This window comes from Perognathus longimembris, chromosome 21, assembly GCF_023159225.1.
Source record: "Perognathus longimembris pacificus isolate PPM17 chromosome 21, ASM2315922v1, whole genome shotgun sequence".
Classification (NCBI taxonomy): Eukaryota; Metazoa; Chordata; class Mammalia; order Rodentia; family Heteromyidae; genus Perognathus; species Perognathus longimembris.
In genome coordinates, this window is record NC_063181.1 from 8,540,192 (window position 1) to 8,558,608 (window position 18,417).

At 48.3% G+C, this 18,417-nt stretch overlaps 2 protein-coding genes across 3 annotated transcripts in view; both read right to left on the reverse strand.

The window, feature by feature from the left end:
• The window catches only part of Piwil2 (piwi like RNA-mediated gene silencing 2), a 43,417-nt gene extending 42,650 nt beyond the window's left edge, over positions 1-767 (reverse strand). For both annotated transcript variants that reach the window (XM_048330616.1, XM_048330617.1), the window contains exon 1: positions 576-767. In XM_048330616.1, the coding sequence (XP_048186573.1) occupies positions 576-767 (192 nt within the window). The remainder of the gene's footprint in view (positions 1-575) is intronic.
• Positions 768-10,714: 9,947 nt separating this feature from the next.
• On the reverse strand, positions 10,715-17,159 carry Polr3d (RNA polymerase III subunit D). Its single transcript, XM_048330795.1, has 9 exons — positions 17,042-17,159; positions 16,570-16,739; positions 15,361-15,404; positions 13,580-13,731; positions 13,310-13,434; positions 12,942-13,107; positions 12,372-12,637; positions 11,830-11,982; positions 10,715-11,463 (listed from the first exon to the last, which is right to left on the reverse strand). The coding sequence occupies exons 2-9, from the start codon at positions 16,732-16,734 to the stop codon at positions 11,341-11,343; spliced, it is 1,194 nt and encodes a 397-aa protein (XP_048186752.1). The 5' UTR covers positions 16,735-16,739; positions 17,042-17,159; the 3' UTR covers positions 10,715-11,340.
• Between the last annotated feature and the right edge of the window lie 1,258 nt (positions 17,160-18,417).

An 18,417-nucleotide genomic window follows, 5' to 3' on the forward strand; every position in this document is an offset into this window, starting at 1 on the left:
TCACGGACTTTCCTGCCTGGGCTGGCTTTGAACCACAATCCTCAGATCTCAGCCTCCAGAGTAGCTAGGATTATAGGCTTGAACCACTTGCGCCAGGCTCACCACTTTTCTTTCTTTCAAATTTTTATTATCAAACTGATGTACAGAGAGGTTACAGTTTCATACGTTAGGCATTGGATACATTTCTTGTACTGTTTGTTACCTCATCACCAGTCACTTTTCATTGGCGTGTATTGAGTTTGTATCTTTACATCCAATATGGCTGGATAGATACAAAGAATAACAAGTTAGAGAACCAACCTAAGGCGCTTACCTAAGTCTATCTAGTGTTTATTATGAGGCACTTTTTTTCTAGGCTTGCAACTTTAGGTTTGGAATTGTAACCCCCAAACGATGCAACTACTTGGAAAAAATAAAACTAACTTCCCACCTCCCTCTTCACCCCTCCTTCCCCCAACTACATACACACATAAGCTCCTGTCTTTTAAATGGTTTCCCTGTCTTAAGTACTTTGAAATCTATCATGTACACAGGAAAACTGTATGCTACTCCTGTGCATCTAGTTATGATCTTACCCTTTGTATTGGCGGCTTCTGGGTGTTGGATTCTTCCAGCTTTCTAAACATATGGCCTCTGCCTACAGGTCCTGCCCTAACCAGTGCTGAGTCCAAAGGCTTAGGAGAATGTGGCCAACAGCCTGGCATGCGAATACACTGAGATGAGTGGATAGGAGCAGGGCCCCTGAATGGTGGTTGAACAGGATCCATCCCAAAGCTGTAGACACAGGTGTTGATTCTGTTCTGGTTAGTCACCTGTTAACATTTTTAAAAGAAGAAAGTTCCCAATTCTTTTCCTTCAAGAAAGACAGGCTCACAAAGCATAGGGGAGTCAGACCAGTGATTTTATTAGCCTTTTGAAACATGTTTACTTCAGAAGCTTCTTTTCTTTCTTTCTTTTCTATTTTTTCGCCCCAGTCCTGGGGCTTGGGACTCAGGGCCTGAGCATTGTCCCTGGCTTCTTTTTGCTCAAAGCTAACACTCTACCTCTTGAGAGCCACAGCACCTCTTCTGGCTTTTTCTGTTTATGTAGTCCTGAGGAATTGAACCCAGAGCTTCATGTGTGCTAGGCAAGCACTCTACCACTATGCCACATTCCCACCCCAAGTCTCTATTTTTATCTAAAGAATAGACTGAGCCAGGGGCTGGTGGCCCATGCCTGTAATCCTAGCTACTCAGTATGATGAGCTCTGAAGATAAAGATTCAAAGCCTCAAATTAACCACCCCAAATCCAGAAGTGGAACTGTGGCACAAGAAGTAGAGTGCCAGCCTTGGGTGAAAAAAGCTAGGGAGAGTGTCTAGGCCCTAAGTTCAAGTCCCAGTACAACACCCCCCCCCCCCAAGAGAACATGACTCCTAAGTGGCTAGCGTAGAAGTGGTTCTTTTTTACACTATAAAAGCTTGCAATTATTCTTTCTCAAAAACATCGTTTCTCCCCCACCCCCCTTTGCTGTTAAAAAAAAAAAAATAAACCCATGCTTACTAACTCCTGGCTCACAGCACCCCCAAGCCAAGCGTGCAGAGAGGTGCACTGCTAAGAGGTGCTGTGTCACGAGCCAATCACCTGCCTCTGGAATCCTCCCCGCTCACACTTGCCTTCCCCCCATCTGCCCATCCACCGAGGTAGGTAGGCCCCGCCTTGAATTCCCTCAGCGGTCGGTGGGCAGCGGGCACGGAGCTCGATGCGGGGTTTAACAGGAGGTGGCTGCGTGTCTGCGGCTGGGCCTACCTTGTGACTGGGGCGTGCGCCGGGCCCACGGCCTCAACGGAAAGCAGGCCAGGCCCCCAAGGCGTACCCCGCCTCCTTTCCACAGACAGCACAGACCCCTTCCCACCCTCAGCTCGGCCGGCCAGGCGCCTGGGGCTTCATCCAATTGCCTTCCCACTAAGACCCCGGTGGTGCAGGCCTCCACCCCGGCCCGGCCCTCGTGTGTGAGAGGCGCGCCCGGCCCCGCGCTCTTCCGGTCCCGTTCGCGTCCGCGTGCCTCCAATAACGACCTCCCGCCATGCCCCTCCCCCGCCCGCAGGCCTCGCGAGGCCTGACGGAGGCCGCGCCTCAGGTGGCGGGAAACGTTGCCGGCGCCATGTGCTTCACCCAAAGCCCACCTGGTCCACACCAGGGCCAGGGGAGACCTTATCCCTCTCTGTCCTTCCACTCCGGACCTCCCCTCACCTGAGCAGCAGGGAGAGAGGACACGGCCTTCAACCACCCGCCACGCAGGAGCCCAGAGGCTTCGCCGATCCTTTGAGGTGGGGGCGGGGAGGAAGAAGAAGAAGAACCCTGAGGCTGATGCCATTGGCCCACCCAAATGTCACTCACAAGAGGCGGCCATCCCATTGGCTTATTTGCACAAGGCTTACCCTTTCCTTCAGTCTGCAGGAAGTAAGTTCCAAGTGGGTTCTAGAAGTTACCACGAACCCTAAGCGTCGAAGTGCTCTTACCTTTTTGAGATCCCCCCCCCCACACACGCCTTTTCAGAGGACAATTCCGGCAAATAGAATTCCTGCAGATAGATTTAGCTCACACATTTATGTTGGAATGGACCCGCAGCATACTTTTAGCTAGAAGATAACAGGGTATGAATAGTACATCAAAAACAAAAATAAAACCCGGCCCGCTGGGGGGGGGGGGGGGCGGGAAGTGTAGCGCGCTGGCAGTTTTTGCCTAGCATGCACGAGGCCCTGGGTCTCTCCCCAGCACCCATCTCCCCCTACGCATGTCCCCGTCTCCCCACACGCATCCTCCTACCCTCTCTCTACGCCCATCTCCCCACACATCCTCCCACCCTCATCTCCTCCATACCCCCATCTTCTCTTAGACACACCCTCCGTCTCCCCCACTGCATCTCCCCCTACATTCCCAATCTCCTACACACACGCATTCACCGCACTAACTCCCCCTGCACACACGTCCCCTCCCCGCCTCAAGCTTCAATTCACATTTCAGCACCTACTGGGTGATCTATACACATCACTTAATCGTTAAGTATAAGAGACTATAGTGATTTTGCTTGGTGTAGGCACATGCCTAGTGTGTGAGGCCTTGGGTTTGACAGCCAAAAAAACAGTTCAGGGTGACAAAAGCATACATTCATAGGATTGTATGCAAATACAGATCGCATTTTAATGAAATAATATATGTAATATACTTAGTACAAGGAGAGGGCTCCCTAGTAAATTATTGCCCATTATTATTTATGTATACCAGTTCAGTCATGCCTCCAGTCTGGCATTTTGCTGATTAATTAGAGACGGGAGTATCACAGCTTCTTCTGCCCCCAGTTGGTTTTGAATCTTGATCCTGTAAATTGGCACCCAGTTTATTATTGATGCATAAATTTGTGATCCAAGAAGAACTTTCTTGTACAAAGGTTGGTTCTTCAATCATAGCATATTTTCACCCAAAGAAACATTTTTCCCTCTGTCCTATTTCATCCTATGTACATGCCTAGGGGTGTGTGTGTGTGTGTGTGTGTGTGTGTGTGTGCATGTGCCAGCCCTACAAGTTGAACTCAGGGCCTAGACACTGTTTCTGAGCTTCTTTTGCTCAAGGCTAGTACTCTACTACAGCTCCACTCCAGGATTTTTTTTTTTTGGCCAGTCCTGGGCCTTGGACTCAGGGCCTGAGCACTGTCCCTGGCTTCTTCCCGCTCAAGGCTAGCACTCTGCCACTTGAGCCACAGCGCCGCTTCTGGCCGTTTTCTGTATATGTGGTGCTGGGGAATCGAACCTAGGGCGTCGTGTATCCGAGGCAGGCACTCTTGCCACTAGGCTATATCCCCAGCCCCCACTCCAGGATTTTTAAAACTAGTTTATTGGAGACAAGAGTCTCAGGGATTTTTCTGCTTGGGCAGGCTTCAAACTGAGATCCTTAGATCTCAGCCTCTTGAGTTGCTAGGATTACAGACCTGAGCCACATGTGCCCATCATCCACTCCTAGACATTAGGAGGTGGTTGGGATCGTTTCTGGAGATGTCAGAAGAAACCAAATGGAGACCTTCAAATGCTCTTCGAGGAATAGGACAGAAATGGACGTTACCCTTCTAGGCTGAGCTATCCCATCTAATTGGACTGGAACAGCAATGCTGGAACCTGAAAAACTATCAATAGCACTTAAAGTGGGTCAAAAGTCAGAGATGATGATAGAGCTTAGATCTGAAGTGTCCTCCAAAAAGCTTATATGTTAAAAGGTTTGGTAATTCACAAGGCTTTTTGGAAGTCAGACTAATCTACCGGTAGAATCATAATTTGATGGCATTATTGGTGGAGACCCAAGAGGTGGGGCCTGGTCAAAGGAAGTAAGGTTCTAGTGGTGTGCATGGGAAGGCTATCTTGCAGGGCCTCTTCGTGTCTGCTTCTCAGTTGTCATGAAATCAACAGCTTTGCTTCACCATGACATTTTGCCTTACTGCAGTCAGAAACAATGGAGCCAGCAGACCATGGAGGTAACATCTGTCAGTCAAAAGAAATTTTTTCCTCCTGACAACTGTTCCTCTCGGGTGCTTGTCACAGCAGAGAAAAGCTAACTCACACAGCGAAATCAAATGCCTCACTGTGCCCTATGGCCTCCCTTACAGAAACAAAGAGTTCCTTTTATTAGTTCTGGGTCTGACATTCAGTGGTGACTCATGTATCTGAAACTTTCACAAAGTCCTCTGCTTGGTGCCCAGTCCATGGTAGTGGGTGTGCTTCCAGGTGTAGAATATGATGGATCCAGGAAGCAAAGGTGGCTATCTGGGAGTTGGGGGCTCAACCTGTACCTTTTTTTGAGGGTGGGGGGCAGTCCTGGGCCTTGGACTCAGGGCCTGAGCACTGTCCCTGGCTTCTTTTTGCTCAAGGCTAGCACTCTGCCACTTGAGCCACAGAGCCACTTCTGGCCATTTTCTATGTATGTGGTGCTGGGGAATCGAACCCAGGGCTTCATGTATACAGGGCAAGCACTCTTGCCACCAGGCCATATTCACAGCCCTTAACCCGTACCTTGATTGCAGTTGGTCTCATCAGAGAATGGGCCCTCACTTTGGGTGCCTACTCAATTGACCCAGACAATTCTACTGGCTGTCATGATTTGTTTCCATGGTTTATGGCCCCAAAGAGGGAAATCTTTAATCTGCCAGTCTCCAGTTTTCCAAGTGGCAAGCCAAACAGCTAGGCTATTGTCAACAGATCAGTAAAAAACAGACGAAGGTTCATCAATAAATATCGGCCAGAGCTTTGAGAACAGCTTTGCGTGCTATTCACTGAAGTGACTGCATCCGTTTTCTGTTCCACACATCTGGCACTGATGCTGAATGGTCCAGCAGTCCAAGAGACACTGGCATCAGCTTAGCCAAGCATCAGTCAAGTCTAGGACCTAGAATTTAGGGGTTCTTATATAAGCTAGCTGCTGCATGAGCTAGTGGCTTTGCTCTGGGCTGTGGAACAGAGGATATACTCTTAAAAGAACAGCTGCTTTTTAATTCCCCCCCCCCAAAAAAAACAAAAAACAAAAAACACTGAGATGTAATTGGGGCCAGAGCGGCACAGAGGAACATACCATCTGATCTGAGAGGCTGACTGGATCCTTCCTGTATTGCAAGACATTGAATGTGAGTTTTAGCCCACCCCCTGAATGTGAGTATCAGCCACAGGTTTTGATAGAGATATATGGTGACCCTTGATCAGGTGTTCAGTTTTGATGAGAACTCAGTAACAAGCTAAGAGCTGTTTTTCAAGGGGGCTGTACCTATTAGTTACATCAGGGAGGCAATAAAGCCATAATACCCTAAGGGGCACCTCCTTGTGGAGGTTGTCTCTCTGCCACATTTCAATCAGCAAATGACCAAAGATTTTTAGCTCAAAGGAGTCATTAGGGTTGTGGGGTCCTAAAAATATAAGGACATCGGACATCTCTGTACAAAGCATTTCCTTATGGTACAATCCCCTTTGGCATTTATAAGCATACACAGTAATGTAAATCAACTCACTACAACAAGCCACAAGGACATTACAAATAACGGTCATGGCTTTGTCCTTTTGGGCATCATTTCTTTCTATCTTTAAGGTGCAAGGAGATATTAAGTTCAGGGGATAGAGTCACGCACAAAACTACCTATACTCTATAGCTTGTGTTCTTATGGGAATACCAGATTAAAAAAAAAAAAAAAGAATACTGCAGGGGCTTGGAATATGGCCTAGTGGTAAAGTGTTTGCCTCATATACATGAAGCCCTGGGTTCGATTCCTCAGCACTACACATATATAAAAAAGCCAGAAGTGGCGCTGTGGCTCAAGAGGTAGAGTGCTAGCCTTGAGCAAAAAAGAAGCCAGGGACAGTGCTCAGGCCTCGAGTCCATGCCCCAGGACTGGCAACAAAAACAAAACAAAAAAAGATACTGCAAAACATAGTGGTGAATGCTATGAAAAAAAAGAAAGCAGGAGAAAGCAAATTGTCAGGGTTAGAAGTTTGGTTAGGAGTTTGCTTTAAAAAAAAATTTTTTTTTGAGCTAGGTGCTGGTGGGCTATGCCTGTTAACTCTCGCTACTCAGGTGGCTGAGTTCTGAGGATCACAGTTCAAATCCAGCCTGGGCAGGAAGTTCTGTGAGACTCTTATCTCCAATTAACCACCAGAAGAAAAAAAAACCCAAAACCTGAAAGTAGACCTGTGGTTGTTCAAAGTGGTAGCATGCGGGCTGGGAATATGGCCTAGTGGCAAGAGTGCTTGCCTCGTATACATGAGGCCCTGGGTTTGATTCCTCAGCACCACATATACAGAAAATGGCCAGAAGTGGCGCTGTGGCTCAAGTGGCAGAGTGCTAGCCTTGAGCAAAAAAGAAGCCAGGGACAGTGCTCAGGCCCTGAGTTCACGGCCTAGGACTGGCCAAAAAAAAAAACCAAAAAACAAAAAACAAAGTGGTAGCATGCTAGCCTTGTGCAAAAAGCTCAGGGACAGTACCCAAGCACTGAGTTCAAGCACCATGACCACCACCACCAACAACAACAACAAAAAAAACCCAACAACTTTTTTTGATAGGTTCTTGCTATGTTGTATAGGCTAGCTTCCAACTCACAATCTTCTTGCTTCTGCCTCCTGAATGCTGAGATTATGGGCTTTCCTGGCAATATTGCTGGAGGGTGGCAAGGGAGTCTGAGAGAATGGGAAGACTTCTAGAAATAAGACTTACAGATATCTGGGGAAAGTGATTATAGGCAGGAAGCAAAAGAATGCTAAAGCCCCAAAGCTAGAGCCTACCATTGTGTGACACAAGCAGCCAGATCTGTGTGCCAGGTGAGACTACTAGCACATATCTTCTAGAATGAATTTGGCTTCTTAATCAAAAGAAACATATCTGTCTGAAGTGAGGTTTTTATTATTGTTATTTTTGGTCACGGGGCTTGGCTTGAACCCAGGGCCTAGGCGCTGTTCCTAATCATTTCTGCTCAAAGCTAGTATGCTACCACGTTGAGCCTCAGCTCTACTTCCGGTTTCCTAGTGGTCAATTGGGAGATAAGTCTCATGGACTTTGCTGCTTGGGCTGCCTTTATACTGTGATTCTCAACTCTCATCTGCCTGAGTAGCTAGGATTACAGGCGTGAAACCACCAGCACCATCCATCTTATCTGAAATATTTTAATCTGTCACACATAGATGGGTGTTCTTGGCTTAGGGAGAAGTCCTTTTCTTTGGCACAGGCCTGCTGAGTGTCATCCCATGGGATCTGAACTCCGTGTCTCCCTAATATACTGCTAGAATCATCAGTTTCCATTGATTTAAAAGTATCCTGAGAAATCAAAGCACCAGAGATCTTGTAAGGCGGTCAGAAGGCAGACTTACCAGGGATGTCCATGTTTAGCCTCCTAGCTTTGTATTCATCGTGCTTAAATTTAACTGTATTTTTAGCAACCTGTCTGTTTTCTTTCCTTTAGCTCTTCTATCTTTGGGCACTCATATCTTAGCAGTTTATGTAACTAATTCAAATTATGTATTTACTGCATTTTTAATAACAGTAACTTTCTTCACAATTGTTTAAATCATGTAATTATGAGTGTGAATGCAACTGGCCGCCACAGGCCTGGGAATACATACACACGTGCCGGGGAAAGCATGTCCTCAGCAGTGGGAGAGCATTTTGGATGCCACTCAATTCTGGAACCATCTACCTCCAGACTTTGTTATATGATAAACACCCTTACTGCTAAAGTCACCATCCGTTTAGTTAATTGTGCCAATCACAAGGGGTTGATCATGCCACCTATCTGACATCCAATATATGTCCCTTCCAATTTAAAAGCAATTTGACAAAGAAAATCTATTATAATCTTATTCTTATGGAAAGTAAAATAAATAACATTGAGCTTAGAGAAGGTGTTTTTTTTTTTCCCTCCAGTAAAGAAATGAACAAGCCTTTCATTCTCTAACAAAATGTATATACACAGATGCAGGTAGAAATAAATTTGCATTTATTTGCACCCATATATGAATTTGCTTTTAGGCTTCTCCCCCCTATTTGCACACATTTGTTGGTAGAAGTGTATGCTTCATAGGCTCAGCCAAGAACGTACACATGCCTCTTTTCCCCACTTCTACTGATGAGATCTAATTTGTGTAACGAGGATCTAGAGACAGGTAGCAAGGACTGGGAAACAATTATAAGCTGTATTCTCCAAGACAGCTGAGATGGTGAAATGAACATAAGGGTGGTACACATGCTTCCTCAAGCTTTTTTGGAAGAGTGAAAGGACTACTGGGTGTGGGGTTATAAATCTGTAATCCTAGCACTTTACTAACACAGCAGGGCTGAAGGTTTGAGGCCAGCCTGTGCTACACAGAAACCCTGTCACACACACACACACACACACACACACACACACACACACACACACAGAGAACAGCCAAGCCTGACCTCAAAACCTCATCTCAACTAATAAAAGCTGGGTTGTGGTGTGCAGCTAGTATCCCAACTCTGCAGGAAGAACAGGAGGATCACAATTAAGGCCAGCATGGGAACAAAGCAACCTTATTCTAAAGAGAGTCACCTTATTCAAAGCAAAAGGGCTGGAAATGTGGCGGCTCAAATGATGAGCGCCTGCCGAGCAAATGCAAGGCTTTGAGTTCAAACCCCAGCAGCGCTAAATATACACTAACAAAACCCCAAAGAACAGTTGCAAAATACTAAATATCTAAAGACAAGAACCATTAGGAGAATAAAAAAAAAGGAGTATTTCTGAATTAAAACAAAAAACCCAGAACACAGACAGGATTACAACAGAGACCTAAGGACAGATAACTAGTGAAAAGAATAAAAGCCTGCAGCCCAGAGTTAAACAAAGCTCAGTCTTAGACCCAATAGGGCTTCCATGGCACATACCTGTCCCCACCCAAAGAACCCTTTCTGTTCTTCTCTGTAAGAAGGAAAGATCATAACACTAGCCAACAAAGCTAACACACAGCTTTTGTTTCAAAAGGGTAATGTCACTTTCAATCCCCCTCACAACTGCTAGCAGGGCAGTTTGAGAGGCGCTGGAGGAAAAGCCTCAGTCATGCTAAACGTAAGAAAGTAAGAGACTAAGTAAAGACATACCCAGAAGCTAGTGGGCCACCTTGCAGTCCAAAGGAAGCACCAGACCTGGGACTAACTTGTTGCAAGGAAGACAGGCTAAGCCAGCAGGGAGGAGCTGTGCTACCACTGAACTGGTGAGGCTTAGCTACAACCTGTAGATGTCTTAGCCCTGATAATGAGGGAGACAGAAGATGCTCCTCCAGGAACTCACTAGACAAGAGTGCGATGGCCCAGTGAAGGGAACATCAGACTCTAAAGCTCCAGTGAGCAGGGCAGCAAGGACTGGGGCCCACCCTGAGATGTGGACATGGTGGTACTAGAACAGGAAGCCAAGGAGCCTTCTCAAATGCAAAGCTTTTCTGTCAAACCCTTTTACCTTTTTAATCTTTAGCACTATTTGACTTAGTGTGCTGGTAATTCTTTGTGAGTAGCCACCGTTTTTTTTTTTTGTTGTTGTTGTTGTTTTGTTTTGTTTTTTTTGCTGATCCTGGGGCTTGAACTCAGGGACTGGGCACTGTCCCTAAGGATCTTTGTGTTCAAGGCTAGCACTCTACCGCTTGAGCCACAGTGGCACTTTTGGCTTTTTCTGAATAATTTATTGGAGACAAGAGTCTCACAGACTTTCCTGGGCTCACTTCGAACCACTATCCTCAAATCTCAGCCTCCTGACTAGCTAGGATTACAGGTGTGAGCCACCAGCACCCAGTGAGGAAGCTAGAAGAGTACAGCTACCTCCAGAAGTGGGGTGCTGGAGAATGAATCCTAACCTGCGACATCACCCGAAGGTCTCTGTAGGGTACCCGGAAGGGTCTCTGATTGTTTCTAACAGAATCTACAGCTAGACACACGGGAAGCGCTAGGCTAGGGTACTAGGAAATAAAAGGCACATGACAGGGGATCTAGACATTTACAGTACCTGGGTCTGGCTGGGGATGGGACATAGAGTAAGAAGGGCTGGGCTGAAGCTGGACAGTGAAGTGCCTGCCTAGCATTTGCAAGGTCCTGGGTTCAATCTCCAGCACAAAAGGAAGGAAAAAAAAGGGGGGGATAAAAGTGGAGATGGGAGCAGTTGTAGCCACTTCCTGTAATGCCCACTTTGAAAATGGACTCAGGCAAAGCAAAGGGAAACTAATCTTTATTGAGAGCTTACAGATATACACATTTGGCCTTGTGCAAGGAGTTTTCATCCACAATATTCCATCTGATCCTCACACCAACCTTGTGAGGTAGGTTTATCCCCATTTTTGTTAGATGAGGAACAGGAGGCTCAGAAAAGTTAGGTAGCTTGTCCAAGGACATAGAACTAGGAGAACAACAAGTCAAGACTGAGTAATTAGGTCTCAGACTCACTCTCCTGTCTGCCTCCTAGGAAGGAGGGAGCCCCTAAACTTCTTCCTACTCCTGCATCCTGAGACCCAAAAGGAGCCTGTGCCATCCTACCTTGGGAGGATGCAATCAGTCAAGAAGACTCAGACATAAATATAAAAATAAATAGCAGAAATGAGTCCCCAGCAGGGTGTGCCATCCGTAACCGTACTGTGGGAAGGTCACTGTGCTGTTCACAGCTGCTGGAGAGGGAGCTGCGTGGGCCCCGCCTGGGGGAAAACTGGGACGATGGTTGCCAAAGGCTGGAGTGGGTGGGCTAAACAGGCCCCTTCTAGGTCACATGGATTCAAAAATGAACAAAACGTCTGGAGCAGGCAGCAGCCGTGGGCACAGTCGCCATCCTACTCCATCTGCTTGTTTCACCGGTGTTTGTGATCCAAGAGAGATTCAAAATCGGGAGAACATACAAGTTTGTGCTTCACGTGTCCCAGGACCGTCATCTCCCCAGTTCTACTGTCTCCAAGGCCGACAGACACCAGCTCCTGCCAATGGACAGAGACAGCAGTGAGATCACAAATCTGTGCCCAGCCCTCACTCCTCTGACTGGCGTGATAGCCTGTGACATGTGAGAACACTTAGCGGTAGAATGTTTGCCTAGCACACATGAAGCCCTGGGTTCAATTCCTCAGCACCACATACACAGAAAAAGTCAGAAATGGCACTGTGGCTCAAGTGGTAGAGTGCTACCCTTGAGCAAAAGGAAGCTCAGGGACAGTGCCTAGGCCCTGAGTCCAAGCCCCAGGACTGGCAAAAAAACAAAAACACAAACAAAACAAAGAACACCCCTCACTCCTAAGCACTTCCTCGGCTGAGCAATTCCAGCCTGTCCCAACCCACTCAGCCCTTACCTGCAGAAAGGAGCAGGTAGTTCCCATCGTCACATCCAGGGTCACCTTGCCCAGGAGGAGCTGCACCTTCCCTGACTTGCGGATGAGAAGCTTGCCCACCTGACCTTCTGTCAGATCAGCCAAGGTACAAGTGTTCTCGGCCAGCTTGGCTTCCTGTGCAGAGAAGTGATTGGTGAAAACTGGGCAAGAAGCTTATTCCGCCATCTTTTGTAAGCGAATTCTACATTCCACAGGGGCATTGGTTATAAAACAGAAATCACAGCAAACAACAAGCAAATGAACAAAACACCCATTAAGTGCTGAAGCTGAATGATGGTACATCGGGATGAATGATCTCCTATTTGTCTATGTGCAACATCACTCATCATAAAAAGAAGAGACACACATGAGCGTTGGAAGCACAAGTCCCCCAAAGCCCCACAGGTGCTAAGCACACACACCTGACATCTTTTTACATTTTGGCATGGATGGCAAATCTTCACTTCTATTTCCCCCCACCCTCCAAATCCTGCTATTTTTCCATTGCTCCCTTCTGAGCATACCCGGTCTTTCTCCTGTTTTATGACCACCATCTGCCCATCCTCGCCCTGCACCTCCGTCTTGACAGGCTTGATGTCCTGAGTGGGTGGCTGGCCAGGGAGAGTGTCTGGCAGTTGGAGAAACAGCAGCTCCTCATCCTTGGTGAGGCTCAACTCCCTGAGCAGCTCTGCCACAGATACATCCTTGGGTAGGCCTGGGGTCTTCCTGGATGCTTTGGGGGGAGCCTTCACCTTGGTCTCCTCTTCCTCCTCTCGTGGCTCTTCTTTCACTGCCCAGGGTGAGACAAAGGAAAAGATACTGACTAGCCACCCTCTATACTGTCTCTCGTTCCTTGGCTCTTTACTCCCCACTATTCCAGTGTCACCTGGCAGGAAGTTGGAAGGAGACACTGGTTTTGCAGAGCAGAAGAGACAGCACTCTCCAGTGTGTGACTTCCCTAAAAAGGGACACGCGAGACTGGCACACAGATGCGCGTCCACACGTGGGCCCTCTCAGAGCAGGAATTTGAGCAGCAGTGTTGGGGGATCAGGGAGGGGCTACCTGGGTCGTCATAGGTCACCGATGCCAGGTACCTTTTACAGCAGGCACATCCACCTCCATGTCTTCCTTGGGGCCAGCCAGCCAAGGCTTCACATCTGGTTCCTCATTCTCTTCCTTAAAAAGCCACCCAGAGTGTGCCAGTGGTAGCTGTACAGGCATGTTTCGAGTGTCATTCCTTAGCCCAGGGTCATCGATGAACTGTCAAGGAAGAGGCCAGGTCACAAACCCTCCTAGCACATGTGTCTGGACCAGTCCATTTCAATCCTTTCCTAACCAAACGCCCCTGCCTCTCACCAGGGCTCCAGGACATGAGGGAGCTCTTCTTCCCCTGTCAGTACCCAGAAGCTCTGTTCTGTAGCCACAAGAAAGCCTGCCCTGCCCCCAGCCTCCTGCTACCTACATCATCCTTCTCCAGCATGCGCAGGATCTGCTTGGTTTCTTCATCTGTCTCTCTCTTCTCCTTTTTGATGTTGATGATATGAGAGGGTCCCATGTCTGACACATCCACAGTCTTGTCCCAGTTTCCTGTGGGAAATTACCCTGTTCACGGGGAGAAACCGGGAAGAGGGCAAAGAGCGAGGAAAACAAAACTGGGAGCAGGGGAATTCCATCACTCTTTCCCTTTCCTTGGGCCATCCGAATTAAATCACTGTTGACGTCCCTCTGGTACCTTTTTTCTTCATCATCTCTGCAGGGCCCTGCTCAAAGATAGAGTGGGACTGGATGATTTCCGGACGGCCCCGGCCCCGTCCATGCCCCTCACGCTGGCGGTCTCGATCCCGTTCACGCTTCTCTTTCTTCACAGTAACTTCTTCCTTAGGCCTAGAAAAAGGAATGAAGGGACACCATATACACCTTGGGCCTCAGCAAACTGGACCTCCTCACTACCTCTCCTCACCCAACTGAAGTTTATGAGCAAATAAGTACATTTTGAGAAGCAGAATCCAACCCCAAGTCTGGCATTTTTCTTGCCTCCTTGATTAGGCAGGGGCCTTTTAATTTGTTTTACTTTACTTTCTGGTCCAAAAAAAGTGAATTTTTTTTTTCATCAGAGAGGCTGAAATACACCGGAACTTAGGAGACAGCATAATACATGTGTAAATGAATGACTCTCAAATGACTGTAAAAGAGAATCCTTTGGAAGTGAAGGAGTGGCTCAAGTGGAAGAGGATCAGACTTGAGAGAAAAAGCCAAGCAAGAGCATGAAACCCTGAGTTCAAGCTCTAGCACTAGCACTACTAAGGAGGCTGAGATCTGAGGGCTGCGGTTCAAAGCCAGCCCTACCAGGAAAATCCATGAGACTCTTATCTCCAACTAACCACCAGAAAACCGAAAGTGGCACTGTGGCTCAAAGTGGTAGAGTGCTAGCTTAAGCTGAAGAGCTCAGGGACAGCACCCAAGCCCAGGGTTCAAGCCCCACAATCACCACCACCAGTAGCAAAAAAGACTTCTGGGCTGGGAATGTGGCTTAGAGGTAGAGTGCTTGCCTAGCATAAATGAAGCCCTGGGTTTGATTCCTCAGTACCACATACACAGAAAAAGCCGGAAGTAACGTTGGGGTTCAAGAGGTAGAGTGCTAGCCTTGAGCAAAAAGAAGCCAGGGACAGTGCTCAGGTCCTGAGTTCAAGTCCAGGACTGGCAAAAAAAAAAAAAGACTTCTCTTTTATGATGCGGGGCCTAATGGGACCCAGGCCCTTTCCTCTTTTTCACATCCTCAGATGCTCCCCAGCTTGACTAATTTTCTCACTATACCCAGTTAAATCTCTAAAACTTTAAGCCAGGGATGGAATATGGCCTAGTGGCAAGAGTGCTCACCTCAGATACATGAAGCCCTGGGTTCGATTCCCCAGCACCACATGTATAGAAAATGGCCAGAAGTGGCGCTGTGTCTCAAGTGGCAGAGTGCTAGCCTTGAGCAAAAAGAAGCCAGGGACAGTGCTCAGGCCCTGAGTCCAAGGCCCAGGACTGGCAAAATAAAAAAAGGGGCTGGGGATATGGCCTAGTGGCAAGAGTGCCTGCCTCATATACATGAGGCCCTGGGTTCAATTCCCCAGCACCATATATACAGAAAATGGCCAGAAGTGGCGCTGTGTCTCAAGTGGCAGAGTGCTAGCCTTGAGCAAAAAGAAGCCAGGGACAGTGCTCAGGCCCTGAGTCCAAGCCCCAGGACTGGCAAAAAAAAAAAAAAAAGGTAAAACTGTAAGCCGAAACAAACCATATCTCTTTGTAAGATGATTATCTCAGGTATTTATTATAGTAACAAAACTCTAACTAAACACATGGTGTCTCAGACTTAAAAAAAAAAAAGCTTATACATTAGAATACTGGAGTTATGGCTCAAAAAATTAGTAAAAGGACATAAGTTCAAGTTTTTGAGATGTACAACCTATTTATTTCCTCAAATTCATAGGCTAAGTAGGGGACAAGAATTCACAAGACCCAGCTACTTACTCTTCCTTGATCTTGCGACTGATGATATTTGGAGTGAAGGTTTTCTGAAAGTAAAATACAGCAGTCATTGATTGTTAACTTCTAACCTCAAAGTACAACTCATATGGGTATCTTCTATGGACCAAAATCACCAGGGATCTCCCGTCTACATTTCACATATTCAGGGTCTGAAAAATAGGCCCTTCATGCTCACGGAGACGGTGGAATCACACATAGAAGGGGCACCTTAAACAATTTTAGCCACCAGCTTTTGCTTCCATCTTCTGACCCCACCTTTGTAAAATCAAAGAACTGACTTCTTGTACTCAAAGTGCTAAACAGAATGGCTAGTTTTACAGGGAAACAATTCTAGCAGCAAAGTTTGAACAGGCAAAACAGCACTGGCAAATGGTGACTGTCACCAGAAGTTTCTAAGGCTAAGTAGTCTTAAAATAGTGGGGCGTACCTGTCAGCCTAGCTAGGCAGGAAGCCTGAACACAGGAGGATGTGGTCTACTGGGGGAAAAAAATGAGGGAGAAGACACCACTGAAAAAATAACAGAGGGCTGGAGGTGTGGCTCAAATAGTTGAGTACCTGCCTAGCAAGTGCAAGGCCCTGAGTTTTAACCCTAGGACTGTCCCCATCCCACTCACCAAAAAAAAAAAAAAAACACTAAACCAACCTGGCTGCTTTATGCTTCTGTCACTCTACCCTACAGTCATATACACAGAAAAGGACAGGGTCTCCAAAGCCATGCATAGGATCTATTATCAGACTAGACGCTTAGACACTAGTATTAGAAGTTTGCACACTGGTATCCATAGAGAATTCAGAACCCTCAAAATTGCCAACAAAATTTACACCTGGCCTGGCTTTCATGGTTTTTTTTTTTTTTAAGGTGTTCAAAACACCCGATCACAATAAACACTACTAAGGAACTCCTTCTGGATGCTTTGAGCTCTGTATCATCTCTGCCCTACAATTACTTGCGGGAACCACCTCAACATTTTGGATCTAGCACCTGAACTAGACAGAACGTATCCTGGACTCGACTCTCTAGAATTTGAAGAAATCTGGGAGCAAGCCTCAAGGGGCCCAACATCCGCCCCCCCACACCCCCCCACCACCCCGAACAGGAGCACACGGTGGGCCCGGCAGAACCGCGAATTCCGGAGGCCCGGAGTTCAGGGTGGCTGGGTCTCTTTAGCAACTGCGCTGTCAGCTAAGTACCTTCTTGACTCCGCCGAGCGTGAGGTCCCTGGAGCGGATGGAGGGAAGGCGGCCCGGGGTGAGCGGGGGCGCAGGTCGCCGCCCGACAAGTCCCCGGACCCCAGGGAGAAGGGGTCGTGACCCTCCAGGAGTGCTGGGCTCGCCCGCGGAGTGTCCTTCCGACATGTTGCCTGGGAGAAAAAGAGCAAGCCAGGGACTCGCGGCGGATCCCGGGGACAGAGGCGCCGAACCTGGCGGAACCCCACCCACGTGGCCTTCGTCCCCGCCCACGTGATGCCGCCCCGCCCACGTGACCTCCGACCCACTCTTCCCCCCCCCCCCCACCCCGTCCGGTGCCTGCGGCTCGCTCGCGGCGTCTCAGCCCCACCCCCTCGCACGTGGCGACGCTTCCCGGCGCACCCGGGTTAGACCCTTTGGCCCGTTCCCCGGTCCCTCTCCCGAGCTTCCCGCGCCCAACGAGTCTGAGACGCACCTGGGCTGTGGCTCCACACCACGCTCCGCGGTGTCACCGCCGAAGCGATCCGCCACGGGCTCTTGGTCTCCGTGCAGGGCGGAAGTCTGCGTGGCAAAGCCCGGGCGCCGCCATCTTGCCTCGGGGCGGAAGTGACGCGAGGGGGCGTGGCCCGGCCATGGTATTTATTAGACCGCGCCTCGCTGCCCTCCGCCTTCTCTTCCCGGTTCTTCCCGGAGTCGGGAAAAGCTGGGTTGAGAGGGCGAAAAAGGATGAGGGGGTTGGTTTGGGCTGCACAAGGGTGTGGCTTTCGGGGGGTGGGGGGGTCTTCACCCCCAGAGCTTGGAAGCAGAGGCTCCAAACTCTGCATTGAGAGGTGTGGGACTTAGCATGCTGCAATGTGGAGAGTCGATGTAGCCTGTTCTCCGAGCGAGAGCAGTTGGGGGTCACGGCTCAGGACAGGGAGAGCATCAACAGAGGTGCCAGGTTTGTCCTGGATGCAGCTTCTCCATGATGACCCTGGAATGGTCGCAGTACCTGGACAGCAGCCTGGCCTTTGCTCGGGGGATCCATTCCCTGGGCTCCTGGAGGAGGTCCTGGGGTGGAGCTGTGGCAGCACCCCTGAATCAGCTCTAGCAAAGCCATCCAGCTCTCTTAACCACACCCTCCCTGGGCTCAGGACTGTGTGGTCCAACTGTGCGCACTTGGTCAAATCCTAGAAGGCCTGGAAACGAAGTTTGTCCCATTGCTAGGAAGCAGAAAGGTCAGCCGGGCACCGCTGGTTCTTACCTGCAACCCTAACTACGCAGGAGGCAGAGACCTGAGGATTGCTGCCCTGGTACTGGCACGAAAGAAAAAAAAATGTTTATTGTAACTTTAACACCACTCTCTCCAAATCAAGCTCAAACTTCAATACAAAAAAAGAAAGAAAAAAAAAAGATCCCCAGTTCTGTTTAACAATCTTGCAAAACTATACTACAGCATCACAACCAGATTATTGACATTTTTACAGTAAAGATACAAGACATTTTCATCCCCACAGGCTTTCTAGTTGCCCTTTTAGATACACACTTCCCTCAACCCATTCCTCCCACCTCTAATCTGTTCTTCATTTTTGTAATTTTGTTATTTCAAACATGTTCTACAAGTGGAATCGTACAGTATGTGACTTCTTGTTTTGTGGGGGGGGAGGGGGTTGGTACTGGGGCTTAAACTCAGGGCCTGGGTGCTGTCCCTGAGCTCTTTTTGCTCAAGGCTGGGTGCTCTACCATTTGAGCTGTACCTGAACTTTTGGCTTTTTTGCTTAATTAGAGATGAGTGTCATGGACCTTCCTGCCTGGGCTGGCTAGCTCTCAGCCTTCTGGATAGCTAGGAATACAGGTGTGAGACCCAAGCAA

Bases quoted from the DNA above. Each gene is read 5' to 3' on its own strand.
- Polr3d (XM_048330795.1), bottom strand. From the start codon at position 16,734: ATGTCGGAAGGACACTCCGCGGGCGAGCCCAGCACTCCTGGAGGGTCA. The intron at 15,405-16,569 runs GTACTTAGCTGA...TTTTACTTTCAG, and splicing joins CGCTCGGCGGAGTCAAGAAG to AAAACCTTCACTCCAAATAT. The intron at 12,638-12,941 runs GTACCTGGCATC...CACCCTGGGCAG, and splicing joins GGATGTGCCTGCTGTAAAAG to TGAAAGAAGAGCCACGAGAG.